This window comes from Diabrotica virgifera, chromosome 8 (assembly GCF_917563875.1).
Source record: "Diabrotica virgifera virgifera chromosome 8, PGI_DIABVI_V3a".
Lineage (NCBI taxonomy): Eukaryota > Metazoa > Arthropoda > Insecta > Coleoptera > Chrysomelidae > Diabrotica > Diabrotica virgifera.
In genome coordinates this window covers 196,684,030-196,709,631 of record NC_065450.1, presented here as the reverse complement: position 1 = coordinate 196,709,631, position 25,602 = coordinate 196,684,030, and the positions used below count along the sequence as shown (strand labels likewise).

Below are 25,602 nucleotides of genomic sequence, written 5' to 3'. Positions count from 1 at the left end.
GGACAAAATAAAACAAGATAGAACTTTTTGTAATTTCATTAAGAAATGTTTAATGAACAACATATCAAAAAGTTCTACTCGAAAAGTGGGTGCTTCATTTTTTATTAAACAAATGAACTACGAAGTTTGATGTTTTTTTAAATAACTCCGAAAATATAAATTTTAGAACAAAACTGACTTGACCATTGAAAAGTTCAGAATATTTTACAAAAAAAAACCTTATATAAAGAATTTTCTAAAATTAAATCTGTATATTCTATAATTTTTTATTTATAACGCCAAAGTCACCCTTCTCACAAACATTGGCGCACTGTAAACTAGCGTACGGCGAAGTGCACGGTTGAGTTATTTTAATGTAATTCTTTAACTAATGGATCAAATGAAATTTTACAAATTGAACCTAAAAGAAGAATAATTAAGCTATCTTAGGGTTATAATAAAAAGAAATAAAATGTATGGGCATAAGTACGGTGGGGGCGGAAAGTGAGCCTTACATGAATTTTGTTTTGTGTAACTAATACAATTTTTCTTTTAAAACCCTCAATTTTGCACAACTTACCTTTCAAGCATCGTACTAAATGATGTTTCATTCAAAAAAAATCTCAAAAATTTAATTCAAATGATATGACGTCTTAAAAAATGTAATTTTTGAAATCTTCGTAGTTTTATAGAATTACCACCACTTTAAGACGGCATTACTCAAGTTTGAACAGATCTATTACAGTGTTATAAGTGCTATTTTAAAGCTTAGGATGTAATCTTTAAAATGCTTTAAATTATTTTACTTTAGAAATAAAATAAACTAGACTATTTCTTTTTGAGAAAAATAAGAAAGATAACAAAAATGTAATACAAAAACCGAAAATTACCAGCTAAAAAAATGTTTATATAAAGTAATCAAAACTTTTTTCTGTAAAACTTTAAATACATTTAATAATAAACTTCAACAAAAATAAATGTTCAGCAAAAAAAATTTTTTTAGCTCATACAGTATGTCTGCGTAACTTGGAACCTATTGATAACTTTTTTATTATCAGTTTTACGAAAAAAAGTTATTCCTTATAAATACCCTGCATCGTATATAATCTAAGATGCAATCATCAAATATCAAATTTAATGAATTTTATATGAAGTATGTCAAAAAATATGAATTTCACTCAAGAGTAAAGTATCGTTAAATTTCACAATATCGAAAATTGTTATTAAGAAAAGTTGTTTGGAATTAAAAAATTTGTTTTAGTGTTCAATTACAACCTTCTAATTAAAATATTGTGAATAATAAAGGCACTTAAGAAAAATATATATTTTTTACATACCTCGTATAAAATTAAAAAAGTTTAATATCTGATGGTTGTATCTTAGATTTTAGACCAGGGAGAGCATGCATTTTATGAAGAATAACTTTTTTTCGTAAAAGTGATAATAAAATAGTTATCATAATTGTAATAAAATGATGATGAGTATCCGTAATTTGAGAAAAAATTGGAAAAAATTTTTCGATTAGAATAATGTAATTGTATGTATATTTAAACATAGTTTTTAATTTCAAATAACTTTTCATAATAGCATTTTTTGATATTCTGAAATATAAAGGTACTTTACTCTTTAACGAAATTCATATTTTTGACATAACTCGTATAAAATTGATAAAATTTGATATCTGATGGTTGAGTTTTAGATTTTTGACTATCCAGAGCATTTTATGAAGAATAACTTTTTTTCGTAAAATTGATAATAAAAAATTTTCCATGTGGTTTCTAACTACGCAGACATACTGTATAAGAGCTTTTGTATAAGAATTTTCAAATTGCAATGCCATATTCGGATTCATTATAATCAAAAACAAAATAGAAACATATTTGATCAAAGTAAAATGATGAATTTAACGATATTTTTAAAATTATTAATACAAAACAATTGTTATTGTTTAAACAATTAATAAACAATTAGCGGCCAAATCTGCGAGTAGAACTTTTTACTTTAAGATGTATATAAACTAACAAAAAATGTTTTAGAAAAATATAAGCTTGTTTGAATTTTTCCGAAACAATGCATGTTTTCGTTCTAATTGCACTCCCCTATATGGTGAAATTATAAATCAACATTAATTTAGTTTAACAATTCCAAAAAAAAATAAATAAACGGAATAAATATCTCACCTGCGCCATAAAATCAGAAGCACCTCTTGGTGGATTGTTCTTGGAATCTCCGGCGACGTATCCACGTCTCAGTTCTTTCACAGACACGTTCTTGACGTTGAAACCGACGTTATCTCCTGGAACTGCTTCCTGGAGCGCTTCGTGGTGCATTTCTACGGATTTGACTTCGGTGGTGAGGCCTACTGGAGCAAAAGTGACCACCATACCGGGTTTAAGGATTCCAGTTTCGACTCTTCCTACTGGAACAGTTCCAATGCCGCCGATTTTGTAGACGTCCTGAAATACAACAAATTAGGACAACTTTTTTGATTGTAATCTCTTGATTTAAAGGTGCGTACTGACTTGAGCAATTTTCTCCGAACGAACCGAACGCGAACGAGCAGAGCGCGCTGTAGCCAACTGCTCTACTCAGTACGTGTTCGCGAGCAAAATTCTGCCGAACCGAACGAGCCGATCATTTTCGGAGGAGTGTCGGTTGTATTGGGATACACTGCATCTCAGTAATCATCTTACTAAGACAAATTCTTTTAATAATTAAATGTCTTTGGTAAAACAAATACGTTTGTTTATAATAAATACGATTGACCTATATTACCACATCAATGTGTCGATTTTCGATACAAGGTCAGTTTGAAATAACAATTAGTATTCGTTATTTATAATCTAGTCGATTCAGCACTTTTACTAAACACTCTCACTTTTATTTATACCAAATAGTAAACAGTGGAATCCACTTTGAGTTCTACTTTCATGGCGAGAAGATTAGTCATTGGTATTTGAGATCCCAACGAGTAAACATCACAGTTACTAAATAATATACCACCAGCTCTTTACCGTAGTTACTTCAACGTACCAATAAATGAATCTACAGTGAGTATTGTTACTTCATCAACCCTTATGGTAGGGGGTAACCACCCCTCAATTATCTGAGATGGTTCAGATAAACAGGAACCATCATACGGTTACGATGGAAAGATCAAAAGCGAGCATTTGTTCGTTTATGCTCAGTGGGTACGGGCGTTTAGTATATTCGTTGTGTTCGCTCAAATATTTAATTAAAAAAGAACTTTGATTCGTTTTGCACTTAAAAAAATGAAATGGAACAGAGAAAAATCTTTAGATCCGATTGATTTATATGAACGCTTTCCTGTGTTATGGAATCCAAGACACGGGCAATATTATAACGAAATAAAAAAAATGATGCATTCATATTGATAGCTGAAGAAGTAGGATGTATATCTGAAGAAGCAAAGACAAAGACTGATAGTTTGCTTGCCAGTTTCCGAAGAGGAAAGGCAAAAAGTACCAAATCGCCGGGTACATAGGACAATACCTTTACCTTTATTTCATCCCTCAGTTCTTGAATTAACGCTTAGAAATATTTCAATAACGGTGACACCAATACGTTGTTTAAAAATTTTAAATAAATAATGTAAACTCGTCTCCTGTCGCTAAAAACCGTAATAGTATGGTATAGTTAGACCCAAACCCAGACATCCAAAGTGAAAGTTATCCTCCAACACCAAATTGTTCTATATGGTCCACATAATGTTCAGAAAAAAGGTCACAACATTTTGAGCGCAGGGTTTGGGGGGAGAGGGGGGAGAAATCGGTAAATTTGTAAGTTTTTACGTTTTTCGTCAATATTTCTAAAACTATGCGGTTTGTCATGAACAACCTTCTATACAAAATTATTCTACATTCAATTTGAAATAAAAAAGGCCCTATGCATATTCCTTCTAAAATGAACGGTTCCAATGTTACGGAGGTAGTATAGTATAATTGGTCCAAAGAAAGTCATCCAAAGTAAAAGTTTTCCTTCAACACCAAATTGTTCTATATGGTCCACATAGTGTTCAGTAAAACGTTACATCATTTTAAGCGTCCGGTTTGGGGGGAGATGGGGGAGAAGTCGGTAACTTTGTAGTTTCTTTACGTTTTTCGTCAATATTTCCAAAACTATGCTTTAGCGTAAACAATGTTCTACATGAAATTTAAAAACACCCGATACATAATTGTTATACAATCAACGGTTCCAGAGCTACGGGGGGGGGGGGGGGGGTGAAAAGTGGAGGTTTTCGATACTTTTTATATTTTTTGGGCAATTGATGATGATTTTGGGTGGTAAGGTTGACGTTTCTTCAAGGGCTTATCACTAACATACCATCGGCCACTGAAATAGCAAATTTTATTTACAAAACATAAGAAAAGAAAATTGCTTGTTAAAGAAATTTTTTTATCAGTAATAATATTATAAATTGCCCAAAAAATATAAAAAGTATCGAAAACCTCCACTTTCACCTTCCGTAACTCTAGAAACGTTGATTTTATAACAATTATGTATACGATCTTTTTTGTTTTAAATTTTATGTAGAACATTTATTTTGTATAGAACGTTGTTTACGCTAAAGCATAGTTTCAGAAATATTGACATATAAAACATAAAAAAAATTTTACCGAATTCTCCCCCCCCCCCCAAATCGGACTCTCAAAATGGGGTGACTTTTTTCTGGACATTGTGTGGATCATTTGGTGTTGAAGGATAACTTTCACTTTGGATGTTTGGGTTATGCCATCTTTTGGATCAATTATATTATACTATAAAGTAAGCGATCTTGAAGAGACCTAGATTTTCGAAACGTTGTACATATATTTTCTTGCAACTGTAGGACCTACTAGACATATTAAGTTTTCAAAGTCTTCTGCATTCGAAACACTTCGAATAACCTGAGGATTTGCTAGTTTGTGAGCGCTAAGCTCATTCGGTTCGTTTGGTTCGTTCGGAAGAAGATGCTCTAGTCAGTACGCACATTAATGCTACGAATATGTAAACAAATATATGAAACAATTAGTGCTGTCGCCAGGGAGGTATAACGGTCTTCATTATTTAGATGGACTTACCCAAGTTTTTTTATGTATTTTGACCCGTAGAACACGAATTTTTTGGGTAACAGTTGATCAGGATATCGTTAAGATTGTTATAAACAAAGAACTTGCAGAATTACATAACAGCGATTTTTCGCAAAACAAAACATTTTTTTGTATTTTTTGGTTCATTCTAAGCAAAAAATGTTCTTACAAGTTCTTTCGTAGGATGCATAGTTTTCGATATAACGCGGTTGAACTTTCAAAAAATCCAAAAATCGCAATTTGTGAACCCGAATAACTTTTGATTAAAAGATAAAATAGCAATTCTGCTTGCATTTGAAAGTTCAAGTCAAATTATACCGATTTTGATAATTTGCATTGCTAAAAATTAATTTTTGTATTGTTAAACAAAGCTATAAACACATAGTGCTTGAGTGATGTTTTCAATGCATGTCTCATTTAAAATCGAACGAGTATAGGTACAAGTGCATCGTCTTGAAACAGGCAATTTCTACGTAGCATGCATTAAAACGCATGCATTAAAACGCATGCATTGGCCACGGGTCAAAACGCTCAAACATTATTTGTTTATAGCTTCGTTTAAGAGGATCGGTACGTATTTTCGGCTGCAATGCTATTCAAATGGGGATTCATTTTTTTCGAATCCTGAGAAAACTAATAAGTATTTTTGAAAAATTGAAACGCAGAATGAAAGATTACGTTATTAGCGAGGGCCGAAAGTCCCTGAGAACTTTTATAATGTTTATTTTAATAAGTTACAGGGGTGAAAAACTAAGAGAAAATTTAGTGTGATTTTTAATTTCAAATATATCGTTCAAAATAAACTTTTTATTTATTCTAAGGGACTTTCGGCCCTCGGTAATAATTTAGTCTTTCATTCTGCGTTTAAATTTTTCAAAAATATTTATTGGTTTTTTCAGGATTCGAAAAAAATGAACACAATGCCGTGGTAATATTTTCCAAATCTATCTTTGTCTTACAACGCACTCAGCCGAATATAATATTGTCAGCATATTGTCAGTCAGACACTGACAATCAGTGACAATTTTAAATATTTGACATTGCATCGGGAATAATGTTGAGTTATTGATTAAATATTATTGATATATAGTGTATTTGATAAATAATTGTTTTAAGACGTGAACTTAATAAAAAGTTATTTATTGTGTATTATTTGTGGAAGATCCAAGCAGAGAATACATCAGGATAATATATTCTGTGATCCAAGTATTTTGTTAAAGGTGTTCAAAATTGTAAGCGTTCCATAACAATATATTATTAAAAAATCACTTTAACACTTTTCCTCTTTTCTCGATTGAGTATTAGTCTTTGTTGTACAAATAAATTATTACAATCACTGAATACATAGTTCGTGAAAAAATTATCACATTTATTAACTGAATTAATAATTTGCAATTATAAAAATAACAGTTATCCAAGAACATTCAAAACCCATCTCTTTACATTAACGATGACATTTTCAAGGAGAATGACATTCTAGTAATGTTTACATATCCATACCAGTGTGAATTTTACTACACGTAATTTGCCGTGTAAAGACAGAAAAAGTAGGGATACACGTAAAATATTTTCGAATTATGTACCCATAGCCTTAACAATAAAAATAGTACATTGTTTACCGGGTAGGAAAAGCTTAACATTCCTGGACGACTGTGAAGATTGCTAAGTCGAGGCGCAAGCCGAGACTTAGCAACACAGAGTCCAGGAATGTGGCTTTTCCTACGAGGTAAACATACTATTTTTCTGCAAATCGTTTAAAATTCGACAGATATTGATTGATTTAAAAAAAACGCGATAATTTTATTCCCAAATAAATGGTGCTTTGAAATTCCTAATAAAATTACTTGGGTTACTATGGAAACGTATTGAGGTTGAATTATCATTTATGTAGAACACTAACAACTGTACGGAAATATCATTTCCTTACAGTAAGGAAATGACATTTCCTTACAGTAAGGAAGTCCTGACTTTTTCTTCAAGAAATTTTGACAGGAATGTCAAAATTTCCTGGCGATTTGCGGAAAAATTAATTTTTAGCAATGCAAATAATCAAAACCGGTATAATTTGACTTGAACTTTCAAATCCGGTAAGCAGGATTGCTATTTTATTTTTTAATCAAAAGTTATTCGGGTTCAAAAATTGCAATTTTTCGATGTTTTGAAAGTTCAACCGCGTTTATCTCGAAAAAACACAAAAGATTATTGAAAGTAAAAAAAATCAACAAAAAAATGAAAACTTGATCAAAAAAATTATGTACCTGAAGAGGAAGTCTCAAAGGCTTCTCGGTGGGTCTGGAAGGAGGCAAGATGGCGTCTAAGGCTTCAATCAAAGTTTTTCCCTCGGCTTTTCCTTCTTTGCGTTCGACGGCCCATCCTTTGAACCAAGGCATCTTATCGGAACTTTCAAGCATGTTATCCCCGTGCCAACCAGAGATAGGTACGAACGCTACAGCAGCTGGATTGTAGCCGATCTTCTTAATGTACGACGACACCTCCTTCTTAATCTCTTCAAATCGGGTTTCCGAATAGGGTGGTTCAGTGGAGTCCATTTTGTTGACTCCTACAATCAGCTGTTTCACTCCAAGCGTGAAGGCAAGCAAGGCATGTTCGCGAGTTTGGCCGTTCTTCGAGATTCCTGCTTCGAATTCGCCCGTGCCAGCGGCTACGATGAGGACAGCGCAATCGGCCTGGGAAGTACCGGTGATCATGTTCTTGATGAAATCTCTGTGTCCGGGTGCATCGATAATAGTAACGTAATACTTGGCAGTTTCGAATTTCCAGAGGGCGATGTCAATGGTGATACCACGTTCACGTTCGGCTTTCAGTTTGTCCAACACCCAGGCGTATTTGAAAGAACCTTTGCCCATTTCCTGGGCTTCCTTTTCGAATTTTTCGATGGTACGTTTATCGATACCACCACATTTGTAGATCAAGTGACCGGTAGACGTGGACTTGCCAGAATCTACGTGACCGATGACGACGATGTTAATATGAATCTTTTCTTTGCCCATTTTGAATGTCTATTTTTTTTCTGTAAGAAATCAAATTATGTCTGAGAATTACTCGAAATACTTATATAAAATTCTCTGTTTTAAGACATACTCGTATATTTTATAATACACATAACAAATAGGTATAGTCCAGAGAAATAAGATTTTTCTCGTAACACATCCCCCTCCAGGCCGAAATCAATTTTTTTGAGTAGTATGGACATCTATATTAATAGGTCTGGATCCCGCGTATGAAAAAAAAGTTGATTAATAGCAAGCTGAAAATTTGTTAATAGCTTAAGGGTGTCTAGTCGAATAAACTTTGATATGTGTGAACACTGGAACAGGGGCAGTTTTAATTGTGGAACAGGTTAAAAATTTGGAACGGTCACAGCACGAAAACGGCACATTTATTTTGTCCGACAGAACAGACTTAAACTCTTCAAACAGAGATTAAACTCTCATGCAAAAATCAGACTGCTATTTATCACCAAATGGGCGTTTTAATGAGTGGAACATGTAGAATATGTCAAATGACAGGAATTATGACAGGTAATAAATAGCAGTCTGATTTTTTCATGAGAGTTTAATCTCTGTTTGGAGAGTTTAAGTCTGTTCTGTCGGACAAAATAAATGTGCCGTTTTCGTGCTGTGACCGTTCCAAATTTTTAACCTGTTCCACAATTAAAACTGCCCCTGTTTCAATGTTCCCATATATCAAAGTTTATTCGACTAGACACCCTTAAGCTATTAACAAATTTTCAGCTTGCTATTAATCAACTTTTTTTTCATACGCGGGATCCAGACCTATAATAACCTATATGTTTCCTGGAGCCGATTTTGATGATATACATAGTTATAAACAAATGAAGATAAAAAATGGCAAACTTTAGCTTTTTTCGTCTATTACTAAAAAGTTTTCTAAACAAATTTGAGAATAAGAAACTCAAAAATCATATAAAAAGCTTCAATATGGCGTTCGCTGAATATTTCTATCTTTATTTGTTGCTTAGAAAATTGCAAAATATGTAAGTCATACATTTCGAGATTTTATAAATGTTCATAACTTATGTAAAAATTAAGTTAGAACCTTCTTATTACATGGAATGCTGGGACTTCTTGTGCTTACATTATATCTTAAATTTCAAAGCAATTTAAGTCAGAACACTTTAAGTCAGAAAATTATGAGGTTACAGTAACACTTCGGACTTCATTTTTATACTATTAACTTAATTAAGAAAAATGACAAAAAGTACCTAATTTTATAGTGTAAAATTATTGTGCAAAAACATGTCGATTTTTTGCTTACTTATATAACTTTTTAACCGTTACTCATAGAAAATTTTTTTTTCATATTTAGAAAGACTGACTTTTTATACACATTTAGAAAGAAAAACAATTGTCCTAGAACAATTAGGGACGAAGTTGGCCCCCGTTTTTTAATTCACATGTTCTTGCTAAATAATTTTGCAATATTTAAAATTGTTTTTTGTCATTTTTTTTAAACTAATAGTGTAAATCATCTTCTTTCATAAACTATCCAAAGTATTACTGTAACTTCATCATTTTCTGACTTATAGTGAAACAAAAAAAATTCATTTGGGATAAACAAATTAAATAACTTTTAATGGTAGGGGAGCAAAGTATGCTAAATGTGCAGTCACTCGAGCGTTATGGGGACCTATTGGGTTGTGAAGAGTAGGTCCTAAAACCAAAAAAAGTTAAGTAAAGTTTTCCATTTTAGCGGGCGCTTGCCATTTTTTAATTTAATTTTCCATTTCCAACAATCGTTTTTTCCGATTATAACGCCATCTATCCATAATTCGAAAAAAAGTTTCGAATAAAAGTTACTTATTTTTACGTAAGGAATCCAAATCTGCAATAAAAAATGGGCCTCCCATTTAAGATTTTAAAGTAACCCCCGCCCCACCTCCGTGGGGGGTCGTGTTTGATACCATTCGATAGATTTTTCAAAAATATTGAATAAGTGTATTTTACAGTTTTTCGATCTGATGTTAATTTCGCAAAATATCGCGGGATTCGTATTTAAAATAATAAATTTACCCCCCACCCCTCGCCCTGGGAAGTCGTGTTTGGTATCATTCGATAGATTTTTAAAAAATATTGAGTACATATTTTTTAGTTTTTCGATCTGTCATTCATTTCGCGAAATATTCGCTTTTTTCTTGTGAAACTTTGGGACTCACCCATTTCCTTAGGCCCGGCTCAAATCATCAGATTTTTGAAATATACACTATTTTGCATGTACTTAACTTACCTTATCTTAATCTGACAATTTCGAGTTTTTTAAGGATAGATTTTTTTTTTCGGGCCCTCCTTAACGAATTCCCCTGTGTTAAGAGCCAATATATGGTAGAGGTACATCTGCCGGGTACCAGGTTTCTCCCCATATGATAATCTGACGCGCTCGAGTAACTGCAAAAATCCCCGCTTGGGCTCCCCTACACTAAAGTATTTGATCAATTGCTTTGAAATTTAGGGTATGATTTAAGCACCAGAAGGTTCTAAGTTAATTTTTACATAAGTTATGAATATTTATAAAAACTCAAAATTTAGGATTTATTTTGCAATTTTCTAAGCAACCAATATGGATAGACATATTCAGCGAACGCTATATTGAAGTTTTTTATACGACTTATGAGTTTCTTACTCTCAAATTTATTTAAAATACTTATATTTTTGGTAATAGACGAAAAAAGCGAAAATTTACAGTTTCTTGATCTTCATTTGCCTATAACTATGTACAGCTGGTTCCTAAAAAAACTGATACGGCTCCTAGTAAGATTTGATCATTTTGAGCAGTGTATGATTGGGCTGACAATGTATTATATTTATTATGACAGACAAATAATAAAATAAACAAACAGCCATTTTTTGAGGTTGAATCAAGTTATCTTCAGCAAATTTTAGTTAAGATTTGGCAGTGACAGTGACAGTATGTAATTAATAAGTATTTATCCTTTTTCTTCAAATATGTGATAAACACTATTTGATAAGTATAAATGATACCATATTACTGTATTTGCTTTTTTTTATACCTCTTTAATTTTTTGAAAAAGCGTGTAGTTAATACTGTTTGGCATGAAAACAATTACCATGTTCGGGAGTTAATATAATGGTAAGTTGACACACGTGAATAAATAATCTGGAGATAATACGACACATGAAACACAATTTAGTCAAGAACACTTCTTTTTTTAAATTAAATGAAATAAACAACTATAAAACAAAATGAGTAAACAAAACTAACGAAAAACGAAACCCAAAGGATCATGAGTGTTGTTCACTTACAATTATTTTGGAAAATTTTTATAAATCCTCATCTACTTTATCGGAGTGGGATAGTTTTTATAAAAATTATGAAATTCCTTTGGCTTATCGTGATTCACAAGTAGTCTGGGCTGATTATCGGAGAATAGGCCATTTTTGGGAAAAGTTATTTACCAGCAATTTTATTGCTGGAATCGAATCTTATTATTGTATATATTAATAATATAGATATGCAAAGTCCGCAGATAGTGTGCTACTTTTTTTATAAACAAAATGGCGCCCGAAAATCGTGTTTTTTTCAATTATTGCCCTATAACTCCGAAGATTTTAACTTTACAACAAAAATACTCGAATAAAAATTCACCGTGATTAAATTCTGCATAGAGATGTGTTTTTTCGGATCTGCTACGACGAAAATTTTCGTCGGAAAATGCAGATTTTCCCAACAAAATCTTTGATTTTCAAATAAAGTTTTAGATAAGTAATTATCTACCAATAATTAAGTAATTTGGTGACTTAAAAGCCTTCTTGGTTTAGATTATAGTTCCAAAAGCTGGTGAAAATTAAACGAATATTTTAGCAACAATTCAATTGTTAATTAATAATTTACGGTCGCAATAATAACCAAAATAATTATGATACACTGATCAAACTTTGAAATCTTATAAAGATGAGAAGCCTATTTAACATTTTGTCGACAAAATATTATTTTTTTATTTTTTTGCATAATCTTTAAATGTTAAAAAAAAATAGTTATAAACAAATTAACGTTTCTCAAAAAGTTCTTATTATATTATAATTTTAAAAAATAGCTAAAATGCGCATTTCAAATATCTTGAAAATAAATGCTTTAAAACTTTTTTGCAACCATTTGCAAAAAAGTTATGAAACAGCAAAGTAAACAAAGGATTGCTAAGGTGTTTATAATTTTTTTTAATTCTTTCAAAGATTAGAAGTGAGTTTAAAGTAAAAGCTAATTATTTACAAAAAAAATCGATTATCAGTTTAATAGTTATATTTTAATTAAAGATTATAAATATATTTTTTTGTAATTTACACGCACGAAAGTAGAATCATACAGTACTGTAGCCAAAAATTTTCACTCGGAGCGACGACCGGCCGCGCGAGACGTACACTTTTATAAATAATACATGCTGCGTGTCAGTCGCTTCGAGTGAACATTTTAGCTCCGACTCTGTATCAGGCCTACTTTTGCGCTAAAAATTACAACAAAAAGTATTTTTAATCTTTGATTAAAATATAACCATTGCACTAATTTTTGACATTCTTTGTAAGTAATTAGATTGTACCATAGACTCACTTTTAAGCTTTGAAACAATTAAAACAAATTATAAACAACGAAGAAATCGTATATTTACTTTGCTGTTTCATAACTTTTTTGCAAATGGTTGGAAAATTTTTTTAAAGCATTCATTTTCAAGACCTATGAAATACGAGTTTTAAGTATTTTTTAAAATTAGAATATAATAAACAATTTCTGAGAAATGCTAATTTGTTTATAACAATTTTTTTAAAAGATTTAAAGATTATGCAAAAAAATGAAAAATGTATATTTTGTCGACAAAATATTAAATAGGCATCACACCTTAACAATCTTTCTAAGTTTGATCAATGTCTCATGATTATTTTGGTTGTTATTGCGACTGTAAATTGTTAATTAACAATTGAATTGTTGCTAGAATATTCGTTTCATTTTCACCGACTTCTGAATTTATAATCTATACCAAGAAAGCTTTTATTTCACCAAGCTATATAATTATTAATAAATAATTACTGGCCCAAAAAATTTATTTTAAAATTCGAGATTTTGTTGAGAAAACCCACATTTTCCGAGGAAAATTTTCGTCGGAGCAAATCGGAGAAAACATGCGTCTATGTAGAATTAAATTGGGGTGAATTTCTATTTGAGTATTTTTGGTGTAAATTTAAAATCTTCGGAGTTATAGAGCAATAATTGAAAAAATACGATTTGTCGGCGCCATTTTGTTTATAAAAAAAGTAGCACACTATCTGCGGTCTTTGCATATCTATATTAATAATATATAGGATCTTATAATTCGATTCCAGCAATAAAATTGCTGGTAAATAACCTTTCTTTGTATACTAATTATACCATCGTATTATAACTATTTTTTTTTCAAAATTTATAGATTATGCAAAAAAAAAGAAAAATTTTTATTTTTTCTATAAAATATTAAATAAGCATCTCATCTTTATAATCTTTATAAGTTTGATCAATGTATCATGATTATTTTAGTTATTATTGCGATCGTAAATTGTTAATTAACAATTGAATTGCTGCTAAAATATTCGTTTAATTTTCACCGGCTTCTGGAATTATAATCTATACCAAGAAAGCTTTGACGTCACTAATTTATTTAATTATTGATTAATAATTACTTACCTAAAACTTTATTTGAAAATTAGGGTTTTTGTTAGGAAAACCCGCTTTTTCCGAGGAAAATTTTCGTTAAAGCAAATCGTGAAAAACATATCTCTATGCAGAATTTATTTGGGGTGAATTTTTATTTGGGTGTTTTTCTTGTAAAGTTAAAACCTTCGGAGTTATAGAGCAATAATTGAAAAAAATACGATTTGTCGGCGCCATTTTGTTTATAAAAAAAGTAGCACACTATCTGCGGACTTTGCATACCTATATTATTAATATATAGGATCTTATAATTCGATTCCAGCAATAAAATTGCTGGTAAATAACTTTTCCATGAATTATGCTAATTAGCCCAGAGTAAAGCAGAGCCGCAGGAAACTCAACACGCCTAGGATTTCTGTTAAGATCAACAGATTGGAATGTTTCCGAACTAAAATTAGTTTTGAAAAAAGTAATCCCAAATTATCGCTACATACATACTTCCAAGTGGACAACATCTGACATACGAAAGTCTGTATTCTGCTGAGTTTGTTCCTTATAATAAAAGGTGAACAGTTAAAACAGTTGTTGTTGTTTTAAAGAGTCTTAAAATCCTTATTAGTTTTACTTTCATTTATTTTCCACAGAATACCGAATACCAGTAGCACGCCGCGGTTTTACATCGTTCCATGGAGTTATGTAATACTTTTATTTTGCTGGGTATTAAGTGTAAACGATTGTTTAGCTCGGAGCTACGGAGGGACTTAATACACTTTAACGTTACCTATCTTTGGAACCACATTAAATAGGATTTTATATCGTATCGCTTATGAAAGATGTGAAGTGTGTTATGTAGAAAGTGAAATAATACAATTTTTCAAAAAAATGGAGTTAATACAGTTTAGGCTCTGAGGTACAGATATAGGTTATTATTATATGTAGATGTCCATACTACTCAAAAAATTTGGTTTCGGCCTGGAGGGGGTTATGTCACCAACAGGATATTTTTTTCCTTATTTCTCTGAACTAGTACATTACTTTTATTATTCACGTCAGACAAATACTAAAAGTGTTGGAAATTGCTGTTGATTTAAGGGCATAGGCGCAAAATGTCGCCTGTCAAAATGTTTAATGTGTTTCAAATGTATTAATTTTTTCTAATCCTGAGAAAACTAATATGTATTTTGAAAAATTTAAACGTAGAATGAAAAGATTACGTTATTATCGAGGGCCCGAAAGTCCCTGAAAACTTCTATAATGTTTATTTTAATAAGTTACAGGGGTAAAAAAAGAGAAAATTTAGTGTGACTTTTAATTTCAAATATCTCATTCAAGAGAAACTTTTTGGTTATTCTAAGGGACTTTCGACCCTCAGTAATAATGCAATCTTTCACTCTGCGTTTAAATTTTTCAAAAATCCTTAGGTATTAGTTTTCTCAGGATTCGAAAAAAAATGAATACATTTAAAACACATTGAACATTTTGACAAACGACATTTTGCGCCTATGGCCGTAAAGGTACGATTCCGACATCGACGGCAGGCGGCAACTGCAGGCGGAGCTAAAGTTGTCACCATGACGACGTCATTACTTTGCACGAATAATTTGTATATTTATTTTGTCTTAACCAAGACCTTTATGTATGTTTCATGGACTACAACAAAGTATTCCATATTTCCAATGGAGTCCTCGGAAAGAAAAAGCTGGATGAAAGAACGTGATTAACCTTACACAAATTATCAGAAAGAACGAGATTTCAGTTTTATATTAAACATATACTACAATCAGGAAACATTGGGTGTGGACAAAATGAAAAAGTGGAAGTAATGAAGCTATCCCGGACAAAAAATCCCCACAAATTATCCCTACAAAAAATCCCGGACAAATAATCCCCACAAATTTTTTTGGACAAAATATCCCCACAAATTTTTTTGGACAAAATATCCCCACAAAAAATCCCGGACAAAAAATCCCCAAGAAATATTTGCTGTCGAATAGTTCTCTAAAAGTTTTCCTGAAATTTCGAATTCCAATTCCATGCTGAAAACTTTAAATTATGCATGACAAAAGTGTGAGTTTTTTCAAAAATCGTGGAAAATATGGGGAATGAGCTAAGGCGCGTTTCTATGACAGGCGCTTAACGCGCGATTACAACTACATACATTTTACTTCGAGACCGTTCACATGCCAACGCGCATCTAATGACCTAAAACGCGTGTTAGCATGTCAACGGTCTTCAGTAAAATGTATGTAGTTGTAATCGCGTGTTACCACGCGCGTTAAGCGCCTGTCATGACAACGGGGCCTTAGCTCATTCCCCATATCTTCCACGATTTTTGAAAAAACTCACACTCTTTTGTCATGTAAAATTTTCTGCATGGAATTGGAATTCGAAATTTATTAAAAGGGCCTAGCCGGGTAAGATGGTGAAAAGGGCCCCCAACTCGATTTAAATTCCATATAGGCCACTTTTTAGCACATATAGAGGAACTCACTTTCTGAAATTTTTAGCCCCCTAGGTGGTCACGTGACCCCCCTAGAGCCTAATTAGGCTTTTTATGTTTTTATTTTTTATCTCAGCCGTATCAAGAGCTAGCCAAAAACTTTATTTAAAAAAGTTGTAAGTTTCAAAAAGATCTAAGTATATGAAAAAATTTTTTTTTATTTTTTGGCGGGAAATTCGAATTTTTAGAACAATTGTAAACTTTTAAATAACTCTGAAAAAAAAAACTAAGACACTCGTTTTTACGAAAATCAATTATAACGTGTATTTTCGCACAATCTTTCACCCTGAATTTTTTCAGGTTTTTAAAATTGGTGAAACGTACCTTTAAAAATAAAAAACCGCATTTTTTCGTTTTTTTTTTGTTTTTTGATACAATTTTATACTTATTTTTCAAAAAAGGTAACACCGTCACTAGAATAGGTAAAAAACTGAAAAATAATTGGGGTTTGCTTTATAAAATTTTTTTGTAACGCCATCCATTTTCAAGATACAAAGCGTTGAAGAAAACAAAATTTTACACATTTTTTACGATTTTGCTGAAACTACTGGCAACATTGTAATAAAACTTGGCGGGTTTTAAGAGGTAGTTATTGTGCATGTTTTGACATACAATTAAGGATTTGATATTCATCATTGGCGCGCATAGGGGTAATGGTCTGAACTTTTTAAAGAATAAAGATAGTACGCCACTGACATATTTCAAATTAACAATCGTTTTTGAATTCCTCGTTCAATTTGTGACAAAAAATCTATCTTCTTATTTTTTCATACGACGCGCCATTTTTATTCAAAAAATAAAAGATCTTAATCATTACAAAGCACTCGAACTTCTAGTAGTTTCTACATCTACTTACATAAACTCGTACATCCATTATAAAAATAAATTCGAATACTTTGGAAGCGTTAAGATATTTTATTTTTTGCAACAAAACGGCGCGTCGTATGAAAAAATGAGAAGATAGATTTTTTGTCACAAATGGAACGAGGAATTCAAAAATGATTGTTAATTTGAAATATGTCAGTGGCGTACCATCTTTTTTTCTTTAAAAAGTTCAGACCATTACCCGTATGCGCGCCAATGATGAATATAAAATTCTTAATTGTATGTCAAAAAATGCACAATAACTACCTCTTAAAACCTGCCAAGTTTTATTGCAATGTTGCCAGCAGTTTGGGCAAAATCGTAAGAAATGTGTAAAATTTTGTTTTCTTTAACGCCCTGTATCTTGAAAATGGATGGCGTTACAAAAAAATTTTATTAAGAAAACCCCAATTATTTTTCATTTTTTTACCTATTCTAGTGACAGTGTTACCTTTTTTGAAAAATATGTATAAAATTATATCAAAAAACGAAAAAAAAACGAAAAAATGCGGTTTTTTATTTTTAAAGGTACGTTTCACCAATCTTAAAAATTTGAAAAAATTCAGGGTGAAAGATTGTGCAAAAATACATATTATAATTGATTTTCGTAAAAACGAGTGTCTTAGATTTTTTTTCAGAGTTATTTAAAAGTTTAAAATTGTTCTAAAAATTCGAATTTCCCGCCAAAAAATAAAAAAAAAATTTTCATATAGATCTTTTTGAAACTAGCAACTTTTTTAAATAAAGTTTTTGGCTAGCTCTTGACGCGGCTGAGATAAAAAATAAAAACATAAAAGGCCTAATTAGGCTCTAGGGGGGTCACGTGACCACCTAGGGGGCTAAAAATTTCAGAAAGTGAGTTCCTCTATATGTGCTAAAAAGTGACATATAAGGAATTTAAATTCAGTTGGGGGGCACTTTTCACCATCTTACCCGGCTAGGCCCTTTAGGGAAAAATTTTAGATAACTAAAAGGTAAAAGTACCTTTCAATTGCCAGATGACGCTAGTCACCTAATCCATACAAGTCAGTTGCAATGTGGCGATAAGCTTTCATGGTTGGTCAGTTCGAGTATGGAGCAGCAGGTCTACGCCTCTCCGAAGATGACTCCAATAAGAGTCGAAAATCGTCGGTTCAGAGTGCTGGACTGCTTCAGAGTATTCTAAGTGAAAAATAAGATTGTTTTGCCTTCGCATTCCAACTGAATAAAAATGGTATACATTTTTATTTTTAGAGAACTATTCGGCAGCAAATATTTCTTGGGAATTTTTTGTCCGGGATTTTTTGTGGGGATATTTTATCCAAAAAAATTTGTGGGGATTTTTTGTCCGGGAATATTTGTCCGGACCCCAAAGTGAAGATAATGAATAAGACAAGCATTAATATTGTCACCTCTAAATAGGCGATTACAACCTACTTTATAACACCTTAACACCTATACTACCTATCACGAGGCTATTAATAAATCAGAAACAGCAGTAATACAAATGAATGAGTTTTGAATTCGTTTGAAGAAGATAGGTGTAGGTATCTAAACTTACGTGCATAGAAATCGGCCCACCTAAAAATTTGGTCATTTTTGAAGTCTCGTATTTCCTAAACCTGTTGGCCGATTTAAGTGATTTTATATGTTATAGCGTTATTCTTCAACAATATCGCTGTAATAATATTATTGCTAAACAGGTAAGTGTATTTTATACCGGGTGTAACAATGATAGTGTGTTTTTCCTCAAAGTTCGGAACACCCCGTGGAATATTCTAGAGTATATAAAATATTGAAATTAAAACTCAACTGTAGGCTTAGGCTCTATTCTTAATATTTTGCTTTTTGATTCATTCGCTTATGTTGGATAATAAAAAAGTTAGGCATTTTAACAACTAGCAACGTTCTTCATCAATACAGGGTGTTTCTAAATAAGTGCGACAAACTTTAAGGGGAAATTCTGCATGAAAAATAATGACCGTTTCATTTATAAACATATGTCCGCAAATGCTTCGTTTTCGAGATACGGGATGTTGAACTTTTTTTACAAACTGGCGATTTATTTACTACTCTTAGGGCCGGTATTTCCAACCTCACTTAAGCCAAAGCTTACTTTAAGCCTTTGCTTAAGCTTAGATGCCTGTATATCCACTTCAATTTGAGGCTTAAGCCTAGGCTTAAATCAAATAATTTTAAGCCCGCGCGGGAGTTGGTTTAAGCCTTTGCTTAAAATTTGTTTTCTGTTTTTTGAGGTTATTTCTATAGATTATTAATTAGAAAGTTATTTTTAAAACCAACTTTTGAGTAATAACGTTATTATTAGATTATTAAATAATAATCTATTAATCTATTAATCGTAATAACGTTTATTAAAATTCTTACTACTTTTGGAAGGTGTAGGCACATGAAAATTATTTATTTCTACAATGCTTGGTAGGTATATTTATTTTACAAAAATAAACTTACATTCGAATTTGACATTTTAAGGAATATATCCAATAAACAAAATTACAAAGACGGATTATTGCTTATGCAAAATAACAATAAAAATATAACCAGAGAAAATATAGACAATAAACTAACAACACATGTATCATGTACACAATAAGTGAAGTAATTGACATTGATACAGATGACAATATAAAATTAAACGTCAACAGTAGTGGTTTTTACCTCAGAACAGTTAGTTCTGGCACTTTGACGTATTCAGAGGTACCAAACCAATTAACTTTACAGTTGAGCATCAGTTTAGTTAAGGAAATGATGGAAATACGGCACCCGGCTTAAGCTTCTCCTTAACTTTTGACACAGGCTTAGCTAAGCAAAAGCTTAAGTAGCTATTGAAATACCGGCCCTAAGACCGGTTGAGATATGCAAATGAAATTTGGTGGGTTTTAAGAGGTAGTTATTGCGCATATTTGACATACAATTAAGAATTTAATATTCACCATTGGCGTGCATAGGGTAATATGACTGGATAATATTACCCGTATGCACGCCAATGGTGAATATAAAATTCTTAACTGTATATCAAAAAATGCGCAATAATTACCTTTTAAAACCTACCCAATTTCTCTTGTATATCTCATGCGGTTTTAGAGCAATAAATAAATCGTCAGATTGTACGAACAAATTCAACATCCCATATTTCTGAAACGAAGCATTTGCGAACATATGATTATAAACCTAACGGTCATTATTTTTTCATGCAGAATTACCCCATTAAGTTTGTTGCACTTATTTAGAAACACCCTGTATTGATGAAGAACGTTGCTAGTTGTTAAAATACCTAACTTTTTTATTATCCAACATAAGCGAATGAATCAAAAAGCAAAATGTTAAGGAAGCCCAAGGGCCGGTTGTTCGAACGCTAATCAACAATGATCACTATCAAATATTTAATTACTGTCACAACTGTCAATGTCAACTTTGGTTGGGTTGCTGAAAACATAATTTATTATAATTATGAGATTAGTTAATCAATTAACATAACAATTATTAACATAATTGATTAACTAATTTCATAATTACTTGTAATCGATAATTATGTTTTCAGCAACCCAATCAAAGTTGATATTGACAGTTGTGACAGTAATTAAATATTTGATAATGATCATTTTTGATTAGCGTTCGAACAACCGGCCCTAAGGCTACAGTTGAGTTTTAATTTCAATATTTTATATACGCTATAATATTCCACAGGGTGTTCCGAACTTTGAGAAAAAAACACACTATCATTGTTACACCCTGTATTAAATAACACTTACCTGTTTAGCAATAATATTATTACAGCGATATTGTTGAGGAATAAGGCTATAACATATTAAAAAAATCACTTAAATCGGCCAACAGGTTTAGGGAGACTTCAAAAATGACCAAATTTTTAGGTGGGCCGATTTCAATGCACGTAAGTTTATGTGAAAACCACAAACTCTTTTCATAATCATTTTATAAAGTCAAAAACATTAAAGAAAAAATTAACTAAAAATATTGAAGTAGAAACTAGCTGAAAAGCAGAATAAGTGACACACCCAGAAAAATAAAGATCAAACATGTTCTTAGAACCACAAGATAAAAACCTTATATTAGATATATTGCCAGCAGACAGTATTATTCCAGAATCAATATCATTATACTCATAAGTCATAATGATGATGCCATCATGCCAAGATGTGCCTGATACAAAAGAAAAAATGTTTCATGCGGGTATAAAAGTGGGTGGTAATGTGACTAAAATGCCAAAGACTGGAATAAAAAAAAATTGTTTAACATGACATAAAGAGCAACTAAAAAGGATTTTGAAATACCAAAATAAAGAAAAACTACAAGAAAATTGAAGAATATAAAGCACATAATATATTAGAAATAACAGCTGCTACAGAATTGAACAAAAGAGGTATCTGAAATGGAAAAACAAGAGGCTAATAAATATATAGGGACTTAAAAATATCAAAATATTCAATTAGTAGATATTAATTAAATAACGAAGTATTTTTAAAAATCCGATATCCTGCAATTAAAAATAAAAGCGCGCTTATGACACTGTGAATCAAATGTTATTAATTACTTAATTTACTGATAAAAAATATCAAATATTCAAAGCTGAATACCAAGTGCCTTCGTTATCCCATTTTTTTCGTAATTTATGAATCATATATCATATCCGGAGTATCCTGTACTACTTACACAAAATCGATGAGTTTTAATTTAAATGACCTTGACATACACCTAGCTTCTTTAAATATGACACTGGAATATTTTAAAATTGCAACGATTTATAGCATTGTAAGTTTTTGGCAGGAATCACAGTTTTTCCTTAATAACTTCTAAATTGCATTAGAGGCCATTTTGTGATGCAACGTGACGAAATAAGACCCCAAAGTGACTTTTCACGAGCGAGAGGAAAATCCATTCCCTATTATTATTGATTTTGTCTGTGACAAATTATTTATTTAAAGATAAGGATCACCTTAGGTCCCAAAATTGTTATGAAATTTAATTCACTTTGTTGGGACAGGTCAGTTTAAAGACAACGTATCCCTGCGTATTTAAAATAGAACTCGCATCGCTAATTTTTTGCAAGTATGGGAGGAGGCGCATGTTAGCAAATGCATCTATTTAAGCGACTATAAAATAGATTTAAGGAATACTACAATCACGAAAATTAATTGAACAATAACCTAGGAATTGTTAAGAAAGTACGTTTTGAAAGAATATTCAAGTATCAACTTCCAATGGAAGTTTCAAATGCCGGTTGCCGGCCGTCATTCATCCCGTCAAAAACATTCAAAATATACTATCACAGCAAATTCAATACAATAACAATATCAAACAAAAGTATTTTATCAATTTCCGTGAAAACAGTCATATTAAAAATAATATTAAAGCAGAGAAAGAAATTTAGCACCACTTACCTGCCCAAATGCACAGCAAGAGATCGAGAAAATCGACAGAACCCTACAAGCGCAAGCTAGCGGAAGTTAGAGGAGAGGTTTCCATGGAGGGGTGAAGTATTGATTTATGCAGATTTGCAGGAGACATTAATTTAATCAAAATTATATTCTGTGTAGATTTAACTTCATTGTGTTCTAGTGGATATAAGAGAATTATTTATATCGACATTGCGAGTATTTATAGTTCCAATTATTTTTATTGCCAATTAAACGAGAATAGGAAAATAGGGGAAGAATATTAAAATATCAACCAATAGAAAACCTTGGAGAAATGACGTTCAGGGATGAACGAATAGCGCGAATCTTTAAGTTTTTTGGACATCATCTTGCAAATTATTATTTATCTTAAATATGGTTTTTATATTTGTTTTTATTTAGTAATAAAATTATACAGAAAGATCTAACATACTATGTACATCTATTGTGAGGAAATTTCAAAATCATTCATAATCTTAGATAACTTTTGTTTAGGTTTCTATTTAATTAAAAAGACAAAAAACAGTAAATATATTTTCAAAAATGAATATATTTAAAAATTCCTGCGATAACAATGTTGCCAAATTGACCATTAAATAAATATGCTATGACATCGACTTGCAATAACGATGTTCTTGAATAGAAATCAGTTACAAAATAATAATAATGTTCAAGTATTGCTCGTTATAATAAATAATATGTTTCGTTTATCCTTTAAAACATAGAAATGTTACATAAAATAAAGCTGTTTAACATACTGATCATGACCTACAATAAATGAAATCAAAACAAAAAAAGAAGAAGTTCTTACCAAAAATTGACATTCTTCATTCTCGTGACATATTTGACAACTACAAAAATAAATATACGTGGAATAATGTGAAAATTAATATAAATTTTTAATTATTACTAGTTTTAATATACAAAATGGAATCTGCTGTTACAAATGACACAAACAAAAAGTCAATTCTAGAAAATTTAACCAAGGAGGAGCTCGTCAAAAAATGTACCCAACTATTACAAATTGCCCAAAAAGCAAAACAATCCAAAAGTACACTACAAGAGGAAAACAGTAAGTTAAAAACTGAGTTAAATAAGAAAAATACCGACCCTGATCCTGCTTTACAAGAATATATAGACAATTTAACCCAACAAAAGCTGAACTTAGTAACTGATAACCAATCTTTAAAAACTAAAAATGAAACCTTGTCCAAGAGAATTGAAGAGTATGAAGTGCAACTGAAGGAATGCGAAGAAAAACTCAATACTTGTGATAACGAAAACACCTCTTACAAGAGGCAAATAAGAAGGTTAACAGACGAAAACGAACAGTTGATTGTGGATCTAGAAACACTAGAAAAACAGCTAGCAATAGCAAAAGAAAAAGTTTCTGATGAAGCAAATTTAATAGATTTAAGTGAATCCAAAGAGAAAGATGAAAAACGCCAAGAACTGGAAAAGATGTTGAGTATTAGCTTAGAAGAAATTAAGAAGTTGAAAAATGAAAATAGTGGTCTAAACGATAAGATCGAAGTTCTTAAAATTAATTTAGGTGAAAAGGATAAAAGCATACTGACCATTAGTCAAGAATTAGTGTTGTCAAAAAGTTTGGTAAGTAAATTTTCCTTTTTTAAAGTGCTTTTCCATTGAACTTCTTAAGATTTGGGAACAGTTTTGACGAAATTCTTTCTGACACTTCATAATAGGTACACATGTTGGACCATTAGTGATCTCTGAACTTCTATCTAGTGTTTTTATCATTTGTATTACTTTCTTGATTAGTTCTTGACATTGTTCTTCTTGACTTCTATAAATATAGGGTTCTAAAACTGATGACTTGTGGCATGTTTGGATTAAATATTATGTTTATATGGAATTAGCCCAATGAACTGTCAACACTGATGGAATGGCCCCGTCCCATTCAAACAGTGAAGAGAGATTGCCTGCAACATACAAGAGAGAGGTCCTAGAGAGACGGAATTTTTCAGGTAAACTTTGCTATAACTGCCACGAGAGTTGCCAGATGTGATTTTATAAAACCCCCACTTAGAAACTGAAATTCCCTCAAATCACCCAAATTTAAATTTTTGCCGCATTTTAATAAATTAGTATAGACCAGTAAAGATCTGTTTTTAGGTGGATGTGAGAGGTGGCATTCAGATTTTTGCAGATAAAGTTAGGTGATAACTTCGTTAATAGTAATTGATTTATGCTCCTTCTCAAATATGCCCGGAATATTAATAAAAAAAATAAAATATTTAAAAATTTCAAAAAATTTCGTTTTTTTTTTTCTTTTTTTTTTGCTTATAACTTTAAAAGATTCATTTTGGAACAAAGTTGTATAGGAATAAAACAAAGATAATTAAATTTTCTATCAGATGCGATTGGTTAAAAATGTCTTAATTTATCACCTTGCTGCAAAATAGCAATAAATATAAAATAAGAGGGCAAAACAAGCCTGTCCTTATTCAATGATTTTCCATCACTTAGGTTACACTTGGAACCTTCCTAATTCGCTTAGAAAATTTTTGTAATGTGCTAAAACCGTACACCAAATTTCATTAAAATTGACTTACTAGATTTTGAATAATAATTTTGCAATCTAAACTTTTTTTAAAAAATTAAAATTTTAATTTTTTAAAATCTTGCACAACAAAAACTAGAACATACAAAGATTTGTCAATTTTTTTACATATGAAGAAGCACTCCACCTATCTAATGCACTTTACAGAATTGAAATCAGATTGTTTAAGCAGCCTCAGCAATGTTTTAAAGTTATAAACAATTTTTTGGCTTATAAACAGATTAGTCCTGTGGCCAGGAGGGGGTGCTACGGGCTCCTTTATTTAGATGGACTTACCCAAGATTTTTATGTATTTTTTGACCCGTAGAACACGATTTTTTTGGGTAACAGTTGATCCGGATGTCGATAAGATTGTTATAAACAAAGAACTTGAACTTGGAATTACATAACAACGATTTTTCGCAAAATAAAACATTTTTTTGTATTTCTTGAGTAATTCTAAGCAAAAAATGTTCTTACAAGTTTTTTCGTAGGATGCATAGTTTTCGAGATAAGCGCAGT

At 31.3% G+C, this 25,602-nt stretch overlaps 2 protein-coding genes across 2 annotated transcripts in view; one reads left to right on the top strand and one right to left on the bottom strand.

Moving 5' to 3' along the window:
- Positions 1-22,729, bottom strand: part of LOC114334538 (elongation factor 1-alpha) — a 28,261-nt gene extending 5,532 nt beyond the window's left edge. The window contains exons 1-3 of the mRNA XM_028284599.2: positions 22,503-22,729; positions 7,328-8,100; positions 2,160-2,435 (exon numbers count right to left, since the gene is read on the bottom strand). Coding sequence (XP_028140400.1) covers positions 2,160-2,435; positions 7,328-8,080 — 1,029 coding nt within the window. The 5' untranslated portion in view covers positions 8,081-8,100; positions 22,503-22,729. The remainder of the gene's footprint in view (positions 1-2,159; positions 2,436-7,327; positions 8,101-22,502) is intronic.
- Positions 22,730-23,343: 614 nt separating this feature from the next.
- Positions 23,344-25,602, top strand: part of LOC114334534 (GRIP and coiled-coil domain-containing protein 2) — a 44,587-nt gene continuing 42,328 nt past the window's right edge. The window contains exon 1 of the mRNA XM_028284596.2: positions 23,344-24,128. Within this exon, the coding sequence (XP_028140397.1) occupies positions 23,445-24,128 (684 nt within the window). The 5' untranslated portion in view covers positions 23,344-23,444. The remainder of the gene's footprint in view (positions 24,129-25,602) is intronic.